Raw genomic sequence first — 25,650 nt, 5'->3', positions numbered from 1 at the left:
GTTCACCTTCCTAGATATGGACTGAGGGGGGAGGACCTAGGACTTACCACAGGGCAGGGAACCCTGACTGCTCTTTGGATTGGAGAGGGAGGGGGAGAGGAGTGGGGGGAAGGGGAGAGGGGTGGGAGAAGAGTGGGAGGAGGGGGAGAAGAGGGGGAGGAGGGTGAGGGAAATGGGAGGCTGGGAGGAGGTGGAAATTTGTTTTGTTTTTTCTTTTCTTTATTCTCCTTTTATCAATAAAAAAGAAAAAGAAAAAAAAGAAGATATATACTGAGCTACTAATAGATATTGAGTATTAGTTTCTTCTCAGATTGTCTAAATGGTTTTATGTCACCTTGATACAACAATCATCAGGGAGGAGAGAGCCTCAATTGAAAAAAATCCTCCATTAGATTGGGCTACAGACAAACTGGTAGGACATTTTCTTAATTAGTGATTGATGGAGGCAGGCCCAGCACATTGTAGGTGGGGCCACCCCTGAACTGGCAGTCCTGGGTTATATTAGAAGGCAGGCTGAGCAAGCCTTCAGGAGCAAGCGGCTAAGCAACACTCCTCCATGATCTCCACACCGGCTCCTGCTTTCAGGTTCCTGCCTTCTGTGTTGTAGTATGATTGGGCATCTCTTGGGTATATTCCCAAGAGAGGAATTGCTGGATCCTGAGGTAGGTTGACTCCCAGTTTCCTGAGAAACGGCCACACTGATTTCCAAAGTGGTTGCATAAATTTGCATTCCCACCAGCAATGGATGAGTGTTCCTTTACTCCACATCCTCTCCAGCATAGGCTGTCATTGGTGGTTTTGATTTTAGCCATTCAACTGAATGTCAACCTGTAGAAGAATAAAATTAGATCCATACCTATCACCATGCACAAAACTCAAGTCCAAATGGATTAAAGACTTCAATATAAATCTGACCACACTGAACCTGATAGTAGAGAAAGTGGGAAGTAGTCTGCTTTTTACGTATAACCCCAGTAGCACCGATAATAAGAGCAACAATGAATAAATGGGATCTTCTGAAACTGAGAAGCTTCTGTAATGCAAAGGACACTGTCATTAAGACAAAAAGGAAACGTACTGAATGGGAAAAGATCTTCACCAACCACATCTCTGACAAAGGTCTGATCTCCAAAATATATAAAGAACTCAAGAAACTAGACATTAAAACTCTAATTAACTCAATTAAAATATGGGGGAGTGAACTGAACAGAGAATTCTCAACAGAAGAAGTTCAAATGGCCAAAAGACACTTAAGGTCATGCTCAACCTCTTTAGCAATCAGGGAAATGCAAATAAAAACAACTTTGAGATACCATCTTACAATGTACTTTCTGTTCACTTAGGTAATATTATATCCTTCTGGAGTCTTTGATGGAGTTGAAGAATTTATAGTTAGAGTTTTCCTTAGTTATGATAAAAGATAACATAGATATAAATATTGTAACTGTAATTCTTGTTTAATACCTGTTTGTTATATGTAACTTTACTATGTTAAAGTTAAAGCCTTTCTTTTGTTCAAACAGAAAGGGGGAAATGGTGTGGGAGGTCTGTCTGTCTATGTGTTGCTTCTGTTGGTTAATGAATAAAAAAACTGCCTTGGCCTGTGTAGAACTTACACAGGCAGGGTAGATGGAACTGAATTCTGGGAGGAAGAAAGCAGAGTCAGAGAGATGCCATGGAGCCACCAGAAACAGACACTGGTAATTTTACCCAGCAAGCCACTGCCACCTGGCAATACACAGATTAATAGAAATGGGTTAGATTAATATAAGAGTTAGCCAATAAAAAGCTACAGCTAATGGGCCAAGCAGTGATTTTATTAATACAGTTTCTTTGTGGTTATTTCAGGGCTAACCTAGCCGGGCAGCCAGGATAAACAAGTGGATCCTCATCCTACAACATCATTTCTTCTTTTCTGTCTAATTAAAAAGGAAAGAATTAACTTCATCATAGTAAAATTACATATACAAAACAGTTTTCAAGCAAGAATTACAATTACAATATTTAGTCCATTTACATTTGGAAAATTAAAGAAAATACCTATCTTTGTGAGTTTAAAGATTTATATCTAACTTCTCTTTTATCATAAATAAGGAAAACTATAACTAACTGTCTTCAACTCTTCAAAGACCCCAGAAGGATTGAATATTACCTAAGTAAACAGGAAGTGCATTGTAAGCAACTTCCAAAGTTCTAGAATTGACAGAGGGACATCTTGGTACCCGGATATTCACCCAAAGTTTTTCTGTAACATTGGGCCATCCATCTTCAGCCTACAGTCCCATAGTACCCAGTAGACCTTCCATGAAACAGCAAATTTGAAAAGACTATTTTGCTTATATTGGCAGTTTATCTGTCACTTTCTTCTGTGTCCTGCAGAATGTCTGGCAATTTTTTTTTGTTTGTTTGATTGTGGGGTTTTTTTGGTGGAGCAAAAACCCTGAAGTATTGTCTAACCTTTTTTTGGCAAGTTCAGTAGTCATTTTTCTGTGGGTCCTACATGTCCAGTTCATATAGCATACCATCAAACAGTCCAGGTAAAAGTAGTTTCTTGCCCAAATTGCTAGCAAACTCCATAAGGAGCCTCTCTGATGCCCGTCATCCTCTTAAAGTAATTGGTACTGTCAGAAACAGAAGTGTCTCACTGTGGAGAAAAATCTAAGTTCTTAAAGCATTTTAAATGCCATATTCCATAGGTATTTAAAATGTTGAAGATTACATGTCTAATTGAAATATATATATGGAGAGAAAACCTAACTAACATGACTACAAGTTTGACTATTATTATTTTTTATTGATTTTTATTAAGCTCTACATTTTTCTCTGATCCCCTCCCTGCCTCTCTCCTACCCTCATCAACCCTCCCCCAAGGTCCCCATTCTTCCAATTTACTCAGGAGATAGTGTTTTTTTCTACTTTCTACTTCCCATGTAGATTAGATGTACTAAGTAAGTCTCTCTTAGTGTCCTCATTGTTGTCTAAGTTCTCTGGGATCATGGTTTGTAGGTTGGTTTCTTTGCTTTATGTTTAAAAACCACCTATTAGTGAGTACATGTGATAATTGTCTTTGTGTGCCTGGGTTACCTCACTCAAAATAATGTTTTTTAGCTCTATCAATTTTCCTGCAAAATTCAAGATGTCATTATTTTTTTCAGCTGTGTAGTACTGCATTGTGTAAATGTACCACATTTTCCTTATCCATTCTTTGGTCAAGGGGAATTTGGGTTGTTTCCAGGTTCTGGATATGACAAAGCTGCTATGAACATAGAGCACATGTCCTTGTATGATTGAGCATCCTTTGGATATATACCCGAAGTGGTATTACTGGGTCTTGAGGAAGGTTATTTCCTAATTTTCTGAGAAATCACCACACTGACATCCAAAAAGGCTGTACCAGCTTGCATTCCTAACAGCAATGTAGGAGTGTTCCCTTTACCCCACAACCTCTCCAGCATAAGTTGTCATCAGTGTTTTTGATCTTGGCCATTCTTACAGGTGTAAGATGGAATCTCAGAGTTGTTTTGATTTGCATTTCTCTGATGACTAAGGATGTTGAACATTTCCTTAAGTGTCTTTCAGTCATTTTAGATTCCTCTTTTGAGAGTTCTCTGTTTAGATCTGTACTCCATTTTTATTGGATTATTTGTTCTTTTGATGACCAATTACTTGAGTTCTTTGTATATTTTGGAGATCAGCCCTCTGTCTGATGTGGGGTTAGTGAAGATCTTTTCCTATTCTGTAGGCTGTCGTTTTGTCTTGTTGCCTGTGTCCTTTGTTTTGCAGAAGCTTTTCAGTTTCAGGAGGTCCCATTTATTAATCGCTTCTTTCAGTGTCTGTACTACTGGTATTATATTTAAGAAGTAGTCTCTTGTGCCAATGTGTTCAACTGTATTTCCCATTTTCTGTTCTATAAGGTTCAGTGTGGCTGGCTTTATGTTGAGGTTTTTGATCCATTTGAACTTGAGTTTTGTGCATGGTGATAGATATGGGTCTATTTTCAATCTTCTACATGTTGATATCTAGTTATGCTAGCACCACTTGTTAAACATGCTTTCTTTTTTCCATTTGATATTTTTTGCTTCTTTGTCAAAAATCAGTTGTTCAAAGTTGTGTGGATTGATATCTGGGTCTTCTCTTCGGTTCCATTGGTCCTCCTGTCTGTTCTTATGCCAATACCAGGCTGTTTTAAGTACTGTAGCTCTGTAGTAGAGATTCAAGTCAGGGATTGTGATGCCTCCAGAAGTTCTTTTATTATACAGGATTGTTTTGGTTACCCTGGGATTTTTGCTTTTCCATATGAAGTTGAGTCCTGTTCTTTCAAGGCCTGTGAAGAATTTTGCTGGGATTTTTATGGGTATTGTGTTGAATCTGTACGTTCGACTAATATAAATGATTACCTATTAATCTGCAGTTTTTAATTATATATTACATTTTTATTTATTTTTTTAGCTGTAGATTTTATTTTATTTTTTTAATTTTTTTTTAAATTTCCTCCCCGCCACCGCCTCCCATTTCCCTCCCCCTCCCCCGATCAAGTCCCCCTCCCTCATCAGCTCGAAGAGCAATCAGGGTTCCCTAACATGTGGGAAGTTCAAGGACCACCCCCCTCCATCCATGTCTAGTAAGGTGAGCATCCAAACTGCCTAGGCTTCTCCAAAGCCAGTACGTGCAGTAGGATCAAAAACCCATTGCCATTGTTCTTGAGTTCTCAATAGTCCTCATTGTCCACTATGTTCAGCAAGTCCGGTTTTATCCCATGCTTTTTCAGACCCAGGCCAGATGGCCTTGGTGAGTTCCCGATAGAACATCCCCATTGTCTCAGTGTGTGGGTGCACCCCTCGCGGTCCTGAGTTCCTTGCTCATGCTCTCTCTCCATCTGCTCCTGATTTGGACCTTGAGATTTCAGTCCGGTGCTCCAATGTGGGTCTCTGTCTCCTTTCATCGCTTGCTGAAGGTTAATATTCAGGAGGATGCGTATATGTTTGTCTTTGGATTCACCTTCTTATTTAGCTTCTCTAGGATCGCAAATTATAGTCTCAATGTCCTTTATTTATGGCTAGAAACCAAATATGAGTGAGTACATCCCATGTTCCTCTTTTTGGGTCTGGCTTACCTCACTCAGGATAGTGTTTTCTATTTCCATCCATTTGTATGCAAAATTCAAGAAGTCCTTGTTTTTTACTGCTGAGTAGTACTCTAATATGTATATATTCCATACTTTCTTCATCCATTCTTCCATTGAAGGGCATCTAGGTTGTTTCCAGGTTCTGGCTATTACAAACAATGCTGCTATGAACATAGTTGAGCATATACTTTTTTTGTATGATAGGGCCTCTCTTGGGTATATTCCCAAGAGTGGTTTTGCTGGATCCAGGGGTAGGTTGATCCCGAATTTCTGAGAAACCGCCACACTGCTTTCCAGAGTGGTTGCACAAGTTTGCATTCCCACCAGCAATGGATGAGTGTACCCCTTTTTCCACAACCTCTCCAGCAAAGGCTATCATTAAAAGGCTAATCAACCCAATTATAAAATGGGGCACTGAGCTGAACAGAGAATTCTCAACAGAAGAAGTTCAAATGGCCGAAAGACACTTAAGATCATGCTCAACTTCCTTAGTGATCAAGGAAATGCAAATCAAGACAACTTTAAGATACGATCTTACACCTCTCAGAATGACTAAAATATATTACATTTTTAAATGAACTGCCTAAACATATTACCTTAAACAAGAGTAGAAGTATACATATAAGAGAATTGAAAAAAAAAGCGAGAATTTACCTTAAATTTGTATCAATAAGCAAATATCTATACAAATGCAAATTATTCTTCTGTATATAATATCTCCCTCCCTTTTATTTAGTTTGGGAATTTGGGTGTAGTTGTCCCAAACTGCCTCCTTCTATTTGTTGGGCAAAGTATTTTTAGGGGTTCATGGAGAACTTTTGGGGACTCTTGTTCTATCAAATCCCATTAGCCTGGAAGGAATTCACAGGTTCTCATTCTCTATGGAAATAAAAGCAGAACCACTTTTCCAAAGTAACATATCCTTAGACTCAATTTCTGAAGTCAAGATACCTTTAAAATATACTTGTTGGTTTAACTTAGCGGCCCAGAATCAAATGTCTCTCAGTGGTCAAAAAATTCAAAGAAAACACAATAATATGCATAATCCAGACTCTCTGTGTATTTTTTATCTTTATGTGGCTTATGTTTTTATTCCTTTAATCTATGATTGTCTCTTTAAAGACATTGCTTTTTTAAAGCTATTTCTTTTTATAACTGTCTATACTCTTTTCTTTTCTCTCCCAAGCCTATATACATTTATCCAACACTGTGATCCATTCAAGGTCTTTTTTATCTGAATCTGTTTTTATTCAGTATCTGTAATCATTTTCTTACCAGAGGCACTAAATGTTAAAATGCATGGCTAGTACTAAGGCTGCTTTGCCTTTTGGCTCTGCCCAGTCCAACATGGTGGAGGTATGTTCACTGCCAGCTCTGTGAGCCATGCTCATGGCCCCAGCTCCAGGGACACAGCAGGTCTACGTCACCATTAAGCAATTTGTAACACACTGATCACAGACCCCATTTAAGTGCAAGGCCTCCTGAAAGAGCCAGAGGTCATTCTGCCACATGATCCAGGAAGAAACCATTGCTTAATGGAGCTGCACCTCTGCTTGTGGCCTGCAAACAGAGCCTATCAGAAAAAAAATGCAGCTACTAAGAAGTCATGCTTAACTCTATTTTTTTACATCTAGAATTCCTTCCCAATTTCTCTCAGGTTTTATGCAGATGTAGTTGTCACATGTTGGGCACCATTTTGTAAATGGAGACTGCTCATTCATTTCCAGCTGCCCAGCCCCGAATGATCACACAGAAACTATATTAATTACAACTCTGCTTGGTCAATGACTCAGGCATATTCCTAGCTAACTCTTGCATCTTAAATTAACCCATTTTTATTAATCTGTGTATCACCACAAGGCTGTGGCTTACCGGTAAAGGTTCTGGCAGTGTCTGTCTCCCTTTTGGCAGCTACGTGGTATCTCTTCGACTCCACCTACTCTCACTCCACATCTCTGTTCAGAGTTCCTGCCTGGCTTTACTATGCCAAGCCATTGGCCAAAACAGCTTTATTCATTATCCAATAAAAGCAACAAATATACAGAAGGCTTTCCCACATCAAGGCTGTTTACTGATTAACCTTGTCCAGATAGTATTAATCATACTTAAGAAATCTAAATAGTGCATGTATTCTTTGCCTTTTTCTCAGTTCTCTAAATGTCTTAGTTTTCTTCCTTTGTAACTTGTAGTAGCCCCTTTTAGAGATAGCCAGTACCTCCTCACAGCCGCAGCTGCAGTTGGCTGTAAACAAGCTAGTTGATAAGTTTTCCTACATATCTTCAAAGGATGCCTGTGTCCATGAGATATGATCTTGTAACTTTTTATATTACTAACAAATTGCTAATAAATGGAGGTAAACATGCTTAGAAGATTGTAATGACAGAAAAAATAAGAATTTAGAATGTAGAGTAAGAAGACTGTAGAATGTAGAAGAATAAGAAGGTAGAAGGTAGAGGAACAAGAATGTAGAAGAATAAAGAATGTTAGAATTGGAACAGAAAATAGAGCTAAGAAATTATAGACAATTAAGACAAGAGAGTTAGAATTAAAGAGGAAATAAGAAAAATGACCCTCAGATACTATGCGAAGTTATTATAGAAGTCATTCAGCCCCTGCTCCTGAGAAGCATTCTTTGAGTTACCCTGGGTAATGGTCAGGAATCTGGACTTCCAGACTGCTAAATGTCTTAATTAGGGCATCTATTGCTGTGAGGAACACCATGAACAAAAAGCAAGCTGGGGAGAAAGGGATTTATTCAGCTTATACTCCATATTGCTGCTCATCACCTAAGTGATTCAGGATAAGAATTCACACAGGTCAGAAACCTGAAGGCAGAAGCTGATGCAGAGACCATGGAGGAGTGCTGCTTACTGGATTGCTCAGCCTGTTTTCTTATAGAACCAAGGATCATCAGTCCAGGAATAGCACTAACCACAATGGGTTACTCCTTCTCCATCAATCACTAATTAAGAAAATGCCTTATAGCCAGGTATTATGGGGAAATTTTGCCGATTAAGGTCTCCTTTCAGATAGCTCAAGTTCATGGGTCAAGTTGATATAAGACTAGCCCACACAATGTCCCTTCTTGTCTAATTGGGCACTCTAAATGCAACTATCACTATGATTCATGACCACACATCATTACCACAACCACAGCAAAATTAAGAGACCATATCTGTATGGAGTGTGAGTGTGTGTGTGTGTGTGTGTGTGTGTGTGTGTGTGTGTGTGTGTGTTACAGAGGGCCATGAAAAAGGGAGGCAAAATCAAACTAAGAGTCAAGAGAGATCCTAGAACTGGGTTTCTATGAAATGAAGCACTATTAATAAAAACTCAGAGACAGAAATTGGGGTTCAACCTGAAGGTCAGAAAAGCAAAACAGCCAGCCACTAGTTCTTACCTCTACCTCAGTCCAAAATGGCGATCCTACTTCCAGGAATCTCAGAATAAGACTGAGCCTGAGAGCTGTCTCCTCCCATTTTATAATCCTTTCTAGTCTGGGATTAAAGGCATCCATCACTTGTGCCTGTTTTCTATGGCAAACTAGTGTGGCTGCAGAAATTAAAGGTGTGTGTTATTACTACCTGGTCTGCAAAGCTGGCCAGTGTGGCTGTTTTACTTTTCTGATCCTCAGGAAAGTTTTGTTTATTAAAAAACAAATGAAATGCCACTACCAATGAAAGGCATCTGGAGTGAGAGTTTTGTTTTATTTTTCTTTCTGAACTTATACAACTTCAATTAATGTTATGTATCCTAAATCCTCTTATTTCCCTGCAGATTTTACGGTTTCATTTTCCTTTTGTACCTGAACAGGATTTTATTTTAGACACACACTAGGTTTTCATTATCCATTCACCCATTGATGGACAGCTACATTCGTTCTATTTCCTTGCCGTAGAGAATAGAACAGAAATGAACATGGAGGTGCAAGTATCTCTATGGTAAAGTGTGGGATGCACCGGGCAAATGCCCAGGAGCAAAGCAGCTGGGTCATATGGCAGTTTGGTGTGTGTGTGTGTGTGTGTGTGTGTGTGTGTGTGTGTGAAGAGAGAGAGAGAGAGAGAGAGAGAGAGAGAGAGAGAGAGAGAGAGAGAAAGGTTTGTTGCTGTTGTTGGTTTTTTATTCCTTATTTTGTATTATTTATTTATTAAAGATTTCTGCCTCCTCCCAGCCACCGCCTCCCATTTCCCTCCCCCTCCCCCGATCAAGTCCTCCTCCCTCATCAGCTCGAAGAGCAATCAGGGTTCCCTGACCTGTGGGAAGTCCAAGGACCACCCACCTCCATCCAGGTCTAGTAAGGTGAGCATCCAAACTGCCTAGGCTCCCCCAAAGCCAGTACGTGCAGTAGGATCAAAAACCCATTGCCATTGTTGATTGTTTGTTTTTGAGGAACCTCCGAAATGACTTCTATCATGTATGCATTTATATATGTAAACAAATGTACATACATGTGTGTGGTATAGCATGTAGAAAGGAGATGAAGAAAGGGAAATCTTAGATGATGAGGAAGGGCAGAATGCAGCTAAAGGACACATGAGCCGTGAAAGAGGATGGAAAGCTAAATGTTTTTGTTGCTTCCCTAGAAAGAAAGGAAGGTCTCCCAACAGCAGAACTAAGACAAAGAAAGTGACACATTTAGTCTGCCTAGAATTCCCCCAGTTCTCCTGGACATGGGACACCTCTTCTAAGCCAGCTAGATCTTCATTGTTCTCCCTGTCCAGTTCTTACCACATAGGCCCAGGCTGGCCCTAAATCCTGATTTCACTGCTGAGGTTACAAGTATGGGTACCTGACTCAAGCTCTGTTCTCGGAACCTGCAGGTAAATAAAAGAAACTCAGTTTCCAAATGTGAAAACCCAGATATTTGAAAACAGGGTCAGATCTGTGTGGTGGCGCCAGGACACAGTGAAAGAGAACAATAGCCTATGGATGTGTTTGGGGCCAGGAAAGAAGTGTTCAGATATTCAGCATGAAAATAGATGGGAACTGTTTACGAGATTCTCAAGGACAGAGAATGCTAGGCAGCATCTCCAAGGGTGAATCCAATCTGTAGGGTGGTGTTCTGAGTGTTCCCTGCATCTTAGACATCACATCATGGAGTTTGGATAAATCAACATAATCTAATCTTTCATCATTGTGTCTAGAGTAGACACTAACTTGTATGACATCTTATAAAATATGGTTTATTTCTTTTTTAGTACTTGGCTGAATACTTTACACATGAGTATAACGTGTTTGGACCAAATTCATGCCCCTTTCCCTTCCCTCCAATTCCTCTCCTATGTCCCTACAACTTCACCCAACTCCACATGCAATATCTCTATTTCTTTCTTACACACACACACCACATCACACTCACAAACACACAATCACACAACACCACACACACGACACACATCACACATGCACACACCACACTCATGCACATGCAGACATACACACCACACACACTCTAGTACTCGTTACTTCCACCAGATGTGCTTTAGAATGAAAGAAGTCCCAGGGCTGAGTGGGGAAACTCAGGGGCTACTTGTAAAATGTCCTTGGATGTGCTGAACTAGGGAAGGAAGCATCTTGCCCCTAGCATTCTCTGGACAGGTGGAAGGAGTGCCCAACGAATTAGTATTCCATGGGCCAAAAACAAGGGTCTGAGGGAGGAGAGTTCACATGTCAGGATAATGTAGGAAAGCCTATACTTTTTGCAGATTCCCTATGAATACATTGCTTCTCAGATGTCACAAAAATATGAAGGTGAAAAGACAGTTGAAAAACTTGAAATGGGAAGAAAGGAGATAACCCCTGGTGGGTTTTCCTGGGTGAAATCAATACACCTCTGTGCAGGTGAGATAATACACATTGTGTAACTTCACACTCACCAAGTGATCTGCCTCCTGATGGTGTAATACAGGGATAGTTTGACTCCCACAGGGTTCAGATTTCTCTTTAAGCTGATCTCCCAGAAGCTATTTAGACAGGATCTGGATTCAAGGACACACACACTTTGACAGCACCATGGCGCTGGGAGGGGCCTTCAGCATCTTTATGGCACTCTTCTTGTCTTGCCTGCTCATCTTGATTGCTTGGAAGAGAACCAGTAAGGGAGGGAAGCTGCCCCCCGGCCCCGCACCAATACCGTTTTTGGGGAACCTGTTTCAAGTTCGCATTGATGGCATATTTCAATCCTTCCTGAAGGTGAGTGTGTCCATTGCTTCTTACAGCAGTGAAGTCAACAAACAGCAGAGCTGAGTTCACACCAAGCCCACGATTCCTAAACACAGACTCAGAGAGACACTTTAGTAAACTTAAATTACGGAATCCTAGAATCAAGGGGGAAGAAAGTCTTAGACTCTGAGTACACTAGAACGGAGCTCCCCTCTTCTCAGGACCCTGGATCACAGTCTAAGGGGTTGTGGAGTCTCATTTCTTTAAGGGCAAATTTGTTCTCACATTGTCTTGGACTTTTAAGACACTAGAAACCTAGCCTTTCATAAAGAGAAGGTGTAGATCGCAGAGTCCAGCTATTTTAAGTCCATTGTTTCACAAACAAAACTAAGATGTACAAAATTTGGAACATGTACTGCCCAAGGTCACAGGAATCGGTATGATGTGTTTTTCCCCAACACCCTTCCAAGCCCAGGACCTTCCTCTAGTCCTACCTTTCCATCCTCCTAGAATCTCTACCCTTGACTGGAGGTCTCGTCACACTCCATTTTTCTCCTTCCCTCGGTATCTTCCTTCGCTCCCAGCTCCAGGAAAAATATGGGACTGTGTTCACTGTATACTTTGGTCCAAGGCCAGTGGTCATCTTATGTGGACACGAGGCTGTGAAGGAGGCCCTGGTTGACCAAGCGGATGACTTCAGTGGCCGTGGTGAAATGCCTACATTAGAGAAGAACTTCCAAGGTCATGGTAAGTGGCAGCAATAAGAACAAAAACAATTGCAATGTATTTAGTGTGTTGATGGGTCTCTGGTGGATGATTCATGAATCACGTACATCGACTCCCTCAAGAAGGGTATGAACGCCCTGCTAATCTTGGAAGTGCAAAAGCTAATGGTGAAGAAGATAAGGTAGTGTCGTACAGTAAGTGTGAGAGCTACTTGGTTTTTGAATTCCAGAATCTGGATTCTAAAATGTTTACAGTGTCATTTTTATTCTTACTTGTAATGGATTACTGTGTGGTAATATCTATGTACCCCATAAAGCCTTTGCAGCCAAGCTTAGTTCCTATCTGCCCATACACACATCCAACACAGGTCCCCAGCACCTGCATTCAGGATTATTCTTGTCTAGTGTTACCTGTGCAATCTACAAATGTAGGCAGGCTCACTTCCCTCGTTTCACCTGTCTGTCTATCTCCTATCTTTCTATCAATATACGTTTTTCTCAGTTCTACCCGTTGTTCTATAAATCCATGAAAATATATTCACTATCCTGTGATGCAAACATCTTTCCATCCTATTATTCATATTTCTGTCAGTGTTCTATGTATCCATGAATCCACCAATACCTTGATTTGTGCAGTGACCTTTAAGTCATTCACACACATATTAATCTTTCCATCCAATTGCTCTTCAATCCATCCATCTACCTTTTCTTTCAGCTGCTATCTGTTCATCTTAATCCCTCTGTCCACTAACACCTCACTCAGAGTGTTTCATCCTCATATCTTTCCAGACAGACAGATACCTACCCATATATCATTCATCTACCTACCCATATATCATTCCAGTCAAGAGCACAGGCTGCTTATCCAGGGACCTGAGTTTGGTTCCCAGCACTCACACAGGGCTCCCAACCATCCAGTTTCAGGGGGCTCTGATGCCCTCCTCTGGACTCCACCATTACATTCTTCCTGTCATTTATCAACATATTCTAAACTGATCTTATTAAAATCCCAAGGAATTCACCAATCCTCAACTCAGGTGATTTCTTCTACCGTCTTCATGATGTAAGATAAATCCTTTTCTATAGGTGCACTGATGTACAGCGGTGAGCTTCTGTGCACACACATATATAAGTTTGAAGATCCCAACTGGCACTAAGAAGATAAAAATAGCCTTTCCATTTAAGGAATACTCTATATGTTATGCCGTCCTTACCTCCTCAACTTTTCTTGGCTCTGAAACTAACCCAGCCACAGCTCACTAGCCTAAAAGAAAACTTTCTTGCTCTCCGAGATTATTCCTGGCCTCATTCCCTTTTCCTTCACCCCTGGACTATTTTTGGAGAGAATCTTGATTTCCCATTGAGCCTGGAAGGTTGACTTTCATAATTGTGTCTACTACATACATGAGAGCACAAAGGGGAAGGGGCAGGGGCCTGACCACTGACATTCTGGCAGGTTTGGCTCTGTCCAATGGAGAGCGATGGAAGGTTCTTCGGCGTTTTTCCCTGACCATTCTTCGGAACTTTGGGATGGGAAAGCGGAGCATTGAGGAGCGGATCCAGGAGGAGGCTGGTTACCTACTGGAAGAATTCCATAAGACCAAGGGTATGGAGACCACATCGGGTGACTGGGTGTTTACAGAGAGCTAAGTTCATGGAGAGACTTGGTGGAAGAAAGACCTGAAATAGGAAAGGCTGGAAAACATTAAGGGTTCATAGAGATTTTCAGTGAGGTTCCAATGTTAAAAATTAACATGGAAGATTCTGAGTGACAGTTTGTCTAGAAATGCCCCTCAGTGGACCTCAGCTGTTTGTAGCTCAAGAAATCATGCAGGATTCTTATGTTGGCCGAGCCTGTGTCTTTTCCTAGAGAAAGGATCAAATGTTGCTCTGTCATACACGCTTTATTGTGATAATGAAAACACCGCAAAACTCACCATCTTCACCATTTTTAAGGGTAGGCACAGTTTTTCAGGCTGGAGAGACGGCTCAGCTGCTAGGGCACTGGCTGCTCATCCAGGGACCTGAGTTTCATTCCCAGCACTGACATGAGAATCACAAAAGTCCCGAATTCAAGTTTCAGGGGATCCAGTGCCCTCACCCAGTTTCCAACAGTACCAGGCATGCATGTAGTACATAGCTACATATGCAGGCAAAACAACTGTTCTTAAATAAAAGTTCAATTAGAACAAAATTTTAAAGAGTATAGTGTAGATATATTCATATCACTGTAAACAAATGCTTAGAAATGTCTCATTTTGAGGTTCTTTTCTCCCACCCATCCCTGGTGTGTGGGGGGAGGACTTGCTTCAGTTAACACACACACACACACACACTTCCTTCAGGAAAACTATTCTCTTGAGTATTTTACTACATTACATTTTTTTCAAAAATTACAATGTATTTATATCATATTTTCCCCTCTCAGCTCCTCCCAGATCATCCTCACCTCCATACCCACTCAACTTCATGTTCTTTCTCTCAAAATAAGATGAAACAACGAAAATCAAAGCACACAAACACCCCTAACCAAGAAGCTATTTGCAATTGGTACCTGCTGGAGAGGGAAAGAACCAGTCTCTCCAATGGAGTGTGAACACTCCAGAGAAGCCCCCATGCCCAGGAGTGGGCCAACACAAAACAGGACCTAAGGAGTTTTTGTTTATGTGTGATTTGTGTTTTACTGAAGTTTTTACAGTGTCTAGTTCCCAGCATATAAGAAGGTATGGCACCAATATAGTCTAGAAAGCAAAGACAGAGATTCAGATACATAGAAACAAATAGAATTCCCTTGTTAGGACTCTGTAGAATAAGGAGTCCACCCATGGCTTTGAATAGTCTTGTACTTCTAGAAGTTATCTGCTATGTTGTGTATTGTAAATGTGTGCATGATACTGGAGAAATTGAGCCCCACACCGATTACTTGACCAGGATCCATTTTACAGATAATGTGTCTGAGACCAAGGGAAGTAATTTCCTTTTTCATATGAATGCATGTTGGATGTATGCATGTGCATATTCATGTTCACATGTTCTTGTACACAAGTGTACATATGTGTAGAAGTTAGAGACTGACATCAGAGGTCTTTATCAGTTCCTCTCACCTCTGTTCACTGAGGGATTTGTGGATTGTCGCTGCACCCAGAACTCTTCCCTACCACAAACCTAGCTAGCCAGCTTCTCCCGTGTGGATTATCCCTGCATGCAGAGTTCTTCCCTACCACAAACCTAGCTAGCCAGCTTCTCCCGTGTGGATTATCCCTGCATGCAGAGTTCTTCACTACCACAGACCTAGCTAGGCGGCTTCTACCGAGGAATGCCTGTCTCCACTTCTCAAATGTTAAATCAGAGACAAGCTGCCACACTTTTTTAAGTTGACCAGCCTTAGCCAGGCGGTGGTGGCACATGGCTTTAATCCCAGCACTTGGGAGCCATAGGCAAGTGTATCTCAGTGAGTTAAAGGTCAGCCTGGTCTACAAGAGCTAATTCCAGGATATGTTCCAAAGTTACAGAGAAACCCTGTCTTGAAAAATCAAAAAAAAAAGGAAGGAAGGAAAGAGGGGAGGGAGGGAGGAAGGAAGGAAGGAAGGAAGGAAGGAAGGAAGGAAGGAAGGAAAAGAAAGAAAGGAATCAAGGCACTCACGCATACCATTAAGCAGAGGACCTGGGGCTCTGTGCCAACACTGAGAAATCTGTTGCCCTACCTCTCTTGTGACTGATTCCCACATAGTCACTTTCTACCTGTAGGAGCACCCATAGATCCCACCTTCTACCTGAGCCGCACCGTGTCCAATGTCATCTGCTCCGTTGTCTTCGGGAAACGCTTTGACTATGAGGACAAATGTTTCCAGAACCTAATGAAGTTGATCAATGAGAGCTTTGTGGAGATGAGCAAGCCCTGGGCACAGGTATTTAGTAACTACCAGTCAACTCCCTACTCACCCTTCATTCTCAAGCAAGCACTTTCCTATGCACTGTCTAACCCTCCTCCTTTCATCCCTGGGAGGTGCTTATCCATTTGTCTAATAGTTTGGAAAACAAAGGATTATACCCAAATCTCAAACCCAACAGTAGACAATTTAGTGAAATAGGGCATATCTCTGTAGCTTAGGTTGGCCTTGAACCACCTCTGATCTTTTTCTTCTCAGTGTCCCTGGTGATGGGATTAAGAGTGATCTCTGCTCTGCCCTAGCTCCAGCCACATGAGCCCACTCTCTGACTTTAGAACTTGGCCCATCTGGTCCCTGATGCCCATGACTGACACACACCCCTTTGCCTCTGCCCACAGTTATATGACATGTTCTGGGGAATCATGCAGTATTTTCCAGGAAGTCACAACCACCTCTATAACTTGATAGAAGAACTTAAGGACTTCATTGCATCCAGGGTCAAGATCAATGAAGCATCCTTTGACCCCTCAAACCCTAGAGACTTTATCGACTGCTTTCTCATCAAGATGTACCAGGTACTTTTCCCTTATGCCATTCTTTCTGTCTTTTGAAACCTTTATCCCTGCCATGTCAAACCCATCTTGCAACTGTTAGAAGAAAAGAGAAAAAAACATTATCTCATAAAGTTTACTTCTCTCCCTAGATAAAAATGGAGAAACTGTAGAAATGTGAGCCACTTGCACCTTTCAAATAAACTTCCATAAAATTAATGTAATCAGATATATTTATATTTTATATATATGTAGTCAGGATTGTCTAGAGCCATAGTTCTCAACCTTCCTAATGCTGCAACGCTTTAATACAGTTCCTCATGTTGTGGTGACCCTCCCAATCAAAAAATTCATTGCTACTTCATATCTGTAATTTTGCTACTGTTATGGATTATAACGTAAATATCTGATATGCAACACCTGTGGAAGTCATGAACCACAGAGGGATGACAAAACTTAGAGAATGTGTGTGTGTGTGTGTGTGTTCAGGATTTATTAGAATGGCTTATAGGTTGTGCTTCAGCTCGTCACCAATGGCTATCTACCAATGGAATGTCCAGGAATCCTGTAGTTGTTCAGTCCATGAGGCTGGCTGTCTCAGCTGGTCTTCAGTATCTGCAAGAACCCTGAAGAAGCTGACTCTGATGCCGGTGAAGAATGGACTTACAAACAAAGATGAGAGCAAACAGGCAAAGAGAGTCAGCTTCCTTCCTCCATGTTCTTTATATAGGTTACCAGCAGGTTAAAGGTGGAACTTTCGACCTCAGAAGAGCTGGGTTGAAGGTGTTTCTTCCCACATGAAAGATACAGATGAAATAGGTCTTCCCACTTCAAGTTGACAACCAAGAATAGCCGTCACATATTAGTTGCATGTTAGTGGGCTTTCGTGTGAAACTTCCTTACAAGAATACAGCATGCACCAGTCAACACCAACACCCTTTGTCTTTGTGAGCATGGCCTACTTTCAAGTAAATGCTTCCTAGTTTCCATCTATGACAGAGAATACGCAGTAACTTCCTCTGCGCCTGGTTTGTTTGCATAGCCTTATTCCTCCAGTTCTATTCATTTTGCTGCAAAGAACTTGCTCTTCATGACACGATGTATATATACTATATTTTTCTAAAATATACTTCAAATCTACAAAGTTTAGCATAAAGAAACTTATAATCTTACAGTTTTAAGATTATCTATACAACAGGCTATATTATTGAAAATTAGAATGTGCCTTCAGAGTCTCAGAAGTGAGAACCTTAGCAGTTCACTTTCTAAATTTGAGTTTAAGCTTCAAATTCACAAGTTTAAAGTCTTTGATGTGTAGGGACAAGTAGTCTGCACGCCTGTGTGGTGGCCATTGGAATTCTAGGAAAATCATTATGGAGCCTGAGTATTTGGTAGTTGAAAGTTACATGTTCTAATGCCCCCCAAACTTTCAAATTGTGCAAAATTCTGCTTCCTCTTCCCTTCTCTTCTTGCTCACTACACACACACTGTCCTTTTCTTGCCATTCCTCTAAAACACCAGGCATGCTCCTGCCTCAGCACCTTGGCTTTCATTGTCTCTTCTGGATTTACTTAATCCATCTTTCTACCTCCCACTAATAGACCTCCTCTACACAGAAGGGAGGGGAAGATAAACTCTCACAGGGGTGATTCTGTGGCAATTCCCTTTGCTTTCAGGATAAAAGTGACCCCAACACAGAATTCAACCTTAAGAACTTGGTCCTCACCACCCTCAACCTCTTCTTTGCTGGCACAGAAACTGTGAGTTCCACCTTGCGCTACGGATTCCTGCTGATGATGAAATATCCCGAGGTAGAGGGTAAGTTTCTAATGAGCAACTAATCTGATACCTCATATACCTCCTCAGAAGGATAGCGATCTTGAAATTGTACAGTCCCACAGTCTTAGCCTCTCTTCCCTTGATGACTTCAGAACAGGGTCCATCACCTCTCTGCTTGTCCCTAGATTTGTTCTCTGTGGCTGTTGAGACTTAGAAGCCTGTATTTATCATCTGACCTTCCTAGTCAGAACTTTTGCTCAGAGTGGCTTCCACTAGACTGACATCAAGGAAGAAAGACAGTGACATTCTCTCTCCCTTCCAAGTTCCCAGAGACCCTTAATTGAGCTCCTGCGCTCAAACATGTTTCCTGCATCTGCAAAGTCAGAGCAGACATTTTCTCATCTCTTTGCTTCTGTTACCTCCTCTCCTAACTCTTACCTGCCTTCTTCTCTACAATTCAAATACGTGACTACTCATGGCCATATGCATAATCTGGCTAATCTCTTTGATTCACAGAAACTTAGTGAGACCTATCAAGTCCCCTCTGACCTTCTGTCATCTTCACATACATAACATTGATGTCTAGGACTTGAAGGCACACCTCTTCCCTTCCCCTTTCTCTTGGAGATGGGATCTCACTACATAGTCCAGGCTAGCCTTGCTCTGATGGCCACACTTCTTCAGCTTCCTGGGAAGCTGAGATGACATGTATGTCATCATACTCAGACAAGACTATGTGAGGGCTATTACTCAGCTGACTACACTGTCCATATCAAACAGTATTCATGTCTAAGAAACTAGAATTTGATCTGGTTGGTGAACTCAAGTAATCAAAAGTCACTTCTTGCTGAAAAAAATGCTCTAATTAGGCCTTCCTCTACCCTAGTCAAGTTCAAAATAAGAGTTGGCTTGCATAAAACACCACCTATGTAGGACACTGCATCGGGACCCAGCTCACTGCACTGATCAGTATCCTTCCATGGCTTCTTGGTATTTTTAATTAAAGACCAAATTCCCACATGGCGTTCAGGGATCTAGGCTATCTCCCTCCTGATGTCTGATGAGTGTTGGAGTACCAGTGACGTCTGTTGCATCACTGAAATGAAGCAATCCAAACACATGTGATCCTCCCATAAGACTCACTGTTTTCCCTGCATGTAGACAAAATCTTCATCTCAAGATCCTTTACTCAACGACATCTGCAAAACTCAGAAGTTGACTTGCCCTAGCCTCTCCACACAGACATTCCCTGGCCAGACACGTGGCTCATACCTGTAATCCGACACATATGAGACTAAGTGGAAAGAGTGTCTGAGACATACGCAATTTGTGTAGTGAGTCCCAGTCCAACATGGACCACCTAGTGAGGCCCCGTTGGCAAACAACAAGCACACGCTCCCCCAACCACAAATAAAAACAAAGACTGAGCAATGAAAACAAACGTCGGCCTTCCCTGTGGCCTTTCCTGGTATATCTTCTCCCGTGTTACAGCCAAGGTTTATGAGGAGATTAACCAGGTGATTGGAAATCACCGGGCCCCAGCAGTGGAGGACCGCGCCAAGATGCCCTACACTGATGCCGTCATCCATGAGATACAGAGATTGACAGACATTGTGCCCCTTGGTGTCCCCCATAATGTCATACGAGACACTTATTTCCGAGGCTACTTTCTGCCCAAGGTGAGGTTGTACCCCATTTTTGTCCTAACACTCTTTCCTAACCCGTTTCTCTTCCTGTTTTGTACCTCTATCCCCCATTGCCCAAAGCAGAGTTCTAAGAGCCTCTGTCTGTTTCCCAGGGCACAGACGTGTATCCCCTGATTGGCTCAGTCCTCAGAGATCCCAAATACTTCCGCTACCCAGATGCTTTTTATCCTCAACACTTCCTGGATGAACAGGGGCACTTCAAGAAGAATGATGCCTTTGTGGTCTTTTCCTCTGGTAAGTTGTTATATCTAGATTTCCCCAGATACGCACTAGTCTCTCCAAGGTCTGCGTTATAGAATTATAAAAAAAAAAAATCCTAAAATCCCAGACCTGGGAATATTAGACTCATTCATTTGAATGATTGTGGGCGTGCAGACATGGTGTTGGTGCATTATGCAATCTCAGTATTCAAAAGGCAGGGGTAATAAGACTTAAAGCTGAAGGCGAGCATGGGATTACAGCAAGATTCTGACCTTAAAACAATTGGAAATGATGAAAAAAATAAAATGTTAGAGCAACAGTAGCAGTGAAAAGGCATTTAGTAAACTTCATCATACTATGTTAAGAATCAAATTAAAAATATTTCATGTTTTGTCAGCCACATGATCCTTGTCTGAACCACACGTGCCTGTCATGTATGATGGACAAACGGAGCCACTGATAACTTTGACTGAATGGTCACATGTGTGTGAAAATGTAAACATTCTTATTCAAGAGCAATGAAACATGAAACACATTTAACTTACACAAAATATTCTTTTTCCTCTGAATATTTTCAAACATTCTAAGAGATAAAAAGTATTAATACTCGGTGTGCATACAGACAAAAAACAAAGCCACAGATTGGCCTCCCAGACAGAAGTTTGTCGGCCTGTGAGTAGCTGTGCCACCCTGCGATTTTAAATGGCAGTCAAGGGATGCCTGGACCCTGTGTGAATTATTGCAATTGTCAACCGTGTTCCTGGGATCAGGAAGATATCCTTAAATACAATTCTTAGCTCTTTTTTAATGTCGATAGTATTTGATACCTAAGGCCTCTTAAATACCTCTGGGGAATTGAAATGAAGAGTTTTGAATATTTTTTCTGCTCTGGGGATGGAATTCACACACACTGAGTGTGTCACACACCCCAGCCTCTCTGGTGGAATCCAGTCCCTGCTCTGCTGTTCAGCCGCACTCCAGCCCTCATGGGTCTTTTGGGACCAGTCTGTCTGGTTCTAACCCAGGTAGAATCTCAGCAAACAGACAGGAAGTTGCCACCTGACCTGTCCCTCTAGGTGGCAGCTGGTAGTTGGGCAGTACCAGTGGGACCCCAGTAAGTCTTGTTAATGATCATGGAGACAGCTGTGAGTTGAGATGCCAAGGAGTCGGGAGAAATGCCATACCCCTCTGTCTTTCGTGTGTCTACAGGAAAGCGCATCTGCGTAGGGGAGGCCCTGGCCCGCATGGAACTCTTCCTCTACTTCACTTCCATCCTTCAGAGGTTCTCCTTACGTTCTCTGGTGCCTCCTGCTGATATCGACATCAGTCCCAGGATCTCTGGCTTTGGCAACATCCCCCCCACTTACAAGCTCTGCTTTATGGCCCGCTGAGTGCCAGCTGCTAGGCCAACCAAGAGAGCTGAGAGCTGAGCTCAGCTGGAGTTCACCTCTGCAGGCTCTCCCTTCCTTCCTCAATCCTGTCTACACCTAGAGAAGCCATGCTCATGGCTGTGTCGAGGTCACAGCTCTAGCTACAGTCACTGTTTGGGGCAAAGCCTGACGGTTTAATTAAATTCACTGGATTTCTCAACCTTGGTCTCAATCCCCTCCCCCAGACTCTTACAGCCTTTTGTCTCCCCTGCATAGTGACAAGAATGTACTCCATAATTCTTTCATGTTTGCTTGTATTTCTCTTTCTCCAATAAAGAACTCAAGACTGTTGGTCAGAGCAAGTTTACTGTGTATCATGTTGAGAGTTCTATTGTTGCAGGAAATAACCAAAGGATTAGACACCCAACCTGAGAGCCAGGAAGCAGGGTATTGTATGCACAACGGGCCCAGGGGACTTCAATTCAAAAACTGATCTCCGAGTTCAGTTAAACAGAGCCTTTTGTTCCCCTTTCTGTCCCCCCACCACACACACATAGCAACCAAGAGTGACATATACTGTATTAAATTTGCCTAATGTAATATATTAAATATATTAAAACTGCCTCCCCAAACAGAAGTCTATCGTGGGTAGAATTTTCTTCAGTGCAGAAGGGAGAGGGAAGAGGTTACAGGGGGACACAGTGAGCTCCCATAGGGTGCTGACCTGGTCTTACTTTCTTTAGTTTCCAAGGGGGTCTTCTGCCTCAGGGTGATGTGCTTTCAACAGACATTGAAATGGGCTTTCTGATTGCTTGTTACTGATAGCAATTCCCTACGCCATCAACAGTTTCCTGACTGATTTTGGTCATTTTGTGGGGCATCAAGCTGTGGCACCAAGCATCTTGCCAGCTTAGTACTTATCCTCACTGTCACTTCTCCTGCTGAACTTGCTCTCCTGGTGGCTCTTGTCTCGACTCCCAGTTCTCCACACCCTGCATTCTGTTTTGAGTATACCTCAGTTATTCACAATTACAGTGAATAAATCACCACACTGAAATACAAACTGAAAAACAAATATATATTTTAAAATATTTTCTATTCAGTAATTCCATACACATTGCACTGGCTGGTTTTGTGTGCCAACTTAATAGAGTCATCAGAGAGGAAGGAGTCTAAGCTGAGAAAATCCCTCCTTGAGATCAGGCTATAAGGCATTTTCTTAATTAGTGATCAATGGGGGAGGGCCCTGCCCATTGTGGGTGGTGCTATCCCTGGGCTGGTGATCCTGGATTTTCTAAGAAAGCAGGCTGAGCAAGCCATGGGGAGCAAGGCAGTGAGCAGCACCCCTCCATGGCCTCTGCATCAGCACCTGCCTCCGGGTTCCTGCCCTGCTTGACTTCCTTCAGTGATGAACAGCAATGCTGAAGTATAAGCCTATTAAGCCCTTTCCTCCCCAAGTTGCTTTTTGGATCTGATGTGTTTCATCACAGCAATAGAAACCCTAACTGAGACACACAGATAGAATGTACTTTAATGATATGTATCTCCATTCCTCTCACTTATCTCCTTCCCACTGTCTATGGAATGCTTTATCTTCCTGATACCCTAAATCTCACCTTTCTCCTGCCTTTTAAAAAAATTAACTAGGGTTACTTGCATGCACACAATTTTAGAGTTATTTACTGGATAACATAAAGTGGTTACACCCCTGAGAAAAAATGGCTTCTCCTTTCCCAGTTCCCACCACTACCCAGAGGTCTTCAACTAGGAGTGGAACCTCCTATACTCCACCCCATCTATGTTTGAAAGTTAACAGCAACCATCTTGTGCAGGTAGCCATAAAGACAGTGAGTTTGTGTGTGCCATGGCATTGCTATGTCCAGAAGACAGCATTTTTCAGCATTCCTCTCCATCCTATGGCTCTTATGTTCTTACCATCCCCTCCTCCACAATGTCTCCTGAGCCTTGGGGAGGGGTGGATATAAATGTCCTAACAGGTTTGAGTACTCAATAGTCATTTATTCTCAACACTTGAACGAATTCTGAGTCTCTGCATTAACTGCTGACCACTGCAAAAAGAAGTTTGTCTGACTGGGGTTGACAACAGCACCAGACTACAGCTATAAACACAAATATTTAGAAGGCAGTTTGATAACACATCCATTTAGCAAAACAACAGTAGTACATCCTCCCCTGGAGCCATCACCTTCCTAACCTTTGGTTTTTGGTCAGGTTTACAGTACTAGCTATGAATTCCCTCCTGTAAAATGGGCTTCAAATTGAACCAAAAGTGGTTGTTATTACCATAACATGCATGCCCCAATTGTCCAGTGGCTTCAACCTGCCTGGCAGATCATTATTGTAGCACAAGCATCCACTGCAGGGTAAAACACTGCTGACTTGTCTACCCCAGCAGTCTGCACAGCACCTTCCCACCTGGTAAAAACACCCAGCAGGGAGAAAACTCCAAGCCCTGTTCCAAATAAATCTCTCTATGTATCACGACAAATGCATGTGGTATCTTCGGCAACAGGGTCTTCCCATCTAGTTCTAGTGGACAGCCAAGAACAAGGGCACTAACTGTGTTGTTTAGAGGCTTCTGGGGTCTTCCTGACCAACAACTCACGGGAGGTAGTCTGTGCCTGAGATTTCATTTGCCATCCCATGGCTTATGTAAACACTATTATCCACCTGTGCAGTGTACCTTTATTCAAACTCATTTTTTTCTTTTAAAGTGTGTTTTTAACTTATAAGATAATAGATTTCTATATGACTTTTTCATAAATCCTTCATTTTTGTTGATACCCCCTCATCTTCGCTCTTCCCCATCACCTCACCCCACCCTGTTTACACCTTTCCACCCTCAGGACCATGAGGGGTGCACCCCCACACTGAGACAATGGGGATGTTCTATCGGGAACTCACCAAGGCCAGCTGGACTGGGTCTGAAAAAGCATGGGATAAAACCGGACTTGCTGAACATAAGGGACAATGAGGACTGCTGAGAAGTCAAGAACAATGGCACTGGGTTTTGATTCTACTGCACATACTGGCTTTGTGGGAGCCTAGGCTGTTTGGATGTTCACCTTACTAGACCTGGAAGGAGGCGGGAGGTCCTTGACTCCCCACAGGGCAGGGAACCCTGACTGCTCTTCGGGCTGATGAGGGAGGGGGAGTTCACTGGGGGAGGGGGAGGGAAATGGGAGGCGGTGGCGGGGAGGAGACAGAAATCTTTAATAAATAAATAAATAATTTTAAAAAAGAGAGGTTTTTCTGATTCAGCAGTAGCAGCAAAAAGCTGTGTCATTTTGAAATGCTGGCTTTCTGGGCCATCCTGCCAGTGCAAACTCTGACTCTTTCAGGCAGGAGGTCTGGCTATAAAACATTTGAGTGAGGTTGGTGAGCAGACTGCTACAGCTTGCTTAATAGCAAGCTTGAACTGGTTGTGTGCTTGAGAATGGGGCTGTGTGCATGACTCTCAAAGGCAGTAAACAGCTCTGCCATGCTGGACTATGTGGAGCAAGCAATCAGTACTATATATACCATAGTAATGCCGCAGCTTAGGTTTTTAAGAAGCACTTAGCATTTTAAGAAGTATTTATGGACAGTAAAGAATTACAGATCCACAATAGGACAGATTTAGACATAAAAGACCTCTAAGTGGGTCACGGTGTTAGATAAATGTATGTAGAGTTAAGAGAGAGAAGAAAAAGAGAATAGAGTTATAAAAAGAAGTAAATGGTTTTTAAAAAATTAAACAAAGTCTTTAAAGAGACAGAGAACCGACAGCCATAGATTAAAGGAGTAAAGGAAAATAAGTCACATAAAGATGGAAAATTCATGAAGAGTCTGGATTGTGTATATTATTGTGTTTTCTTTGAATTTTTTTGACTGTGAAGGCATTAAGTAACCAACATATATACTTTAAAGGTATCCTGACTTTAGAATTTGAGTTTAAGGATATGTTGCTTTGGAAAAGAGGTTCTTCTTTTGTTTTCACAGAGGAGGAGAACCTATGGAATTATTCCAGACTAATGTCGTTTGATAGACCAAGAGCTCCTGAAAGGCCACTTTGAATACCCCTCAAAAAATTACTTCACCCAATAAACAGCAGAAAGAAGTTTGGACAGAACTACACCCA

General features: G+C 41.9%; 1 protein-coding gene across 2 annotated transcripts in view; it reads left to right on the top strand.

Moving 5' to 3' along the window:
* The window catches only part of LOC142858504 (cytochrome P450 2G1), a 74,757-nt gene extending 53,227 nt beyond the window's left edge, over window positions 1-21,530 (top strand). Inside the window, exons 1-9 of one of the 2 annotated variants that reach the window (XM_075987815.1) lie at window positions 11,138-11,317; window positions 11,872-12,034; window positions 13,469-13,618; window positions 15,760-15,920; window positions 16,301-16,477; window positions 18,130-18,271; window positions 19,724-19,911; window positions 20,031-20,172; window positions 21,349-21,530. In XM_075987815.1, the coding sequence (XP_075843930.1) occupies window positions 11,138-11,317; window positions 11,872-12,034; window positions 13,469-13,618; window positions 15,760-15,920; window positions 16,301-16,477; window positions 18,130-18,271; window positions 19,724-19,911; window positions 20,031-20,172; window positions 21,349-21,530 (1,485 nt within the window). Of the gene's footprint in view, window positions 1-11,137; window positions 11,318-11,871; window positions 12,035-13,468; window positions 13,619-15,759; window positions 15,921-16,300; window positions 16,478-18,129; window positions 18,272-19,723; window positions 19,912-20,030; window positions 20,173-21,348 lie in introns of those variants that run through there. The other variant, XM_075987821.1, reaches the window with a different exon arrangement.
* The last annotated feature ends 4,120 nt before the right edge of the window (window positions 21,531-25,650 follow it).

This window comes from Microtus pennsylvanicus, chromosome 1 (assembly GCF_037038515.1).
Source record: "Microtus pennsylvanicus isolate mMicPen1 chromosome 1, mMicPen1.hap1, whole genome shotgun sequence".
NCBI classification, from domain to species: domain Eukaryota; kingdom Metazoa; phylum Chordata; class Mammalia; order Rodentia; family Cricetidae; genus Microtus; species Microtus pennsylvanicus.
This window is presented reverse-complemented; position numbering and strand designations above follow the sequence as displayed.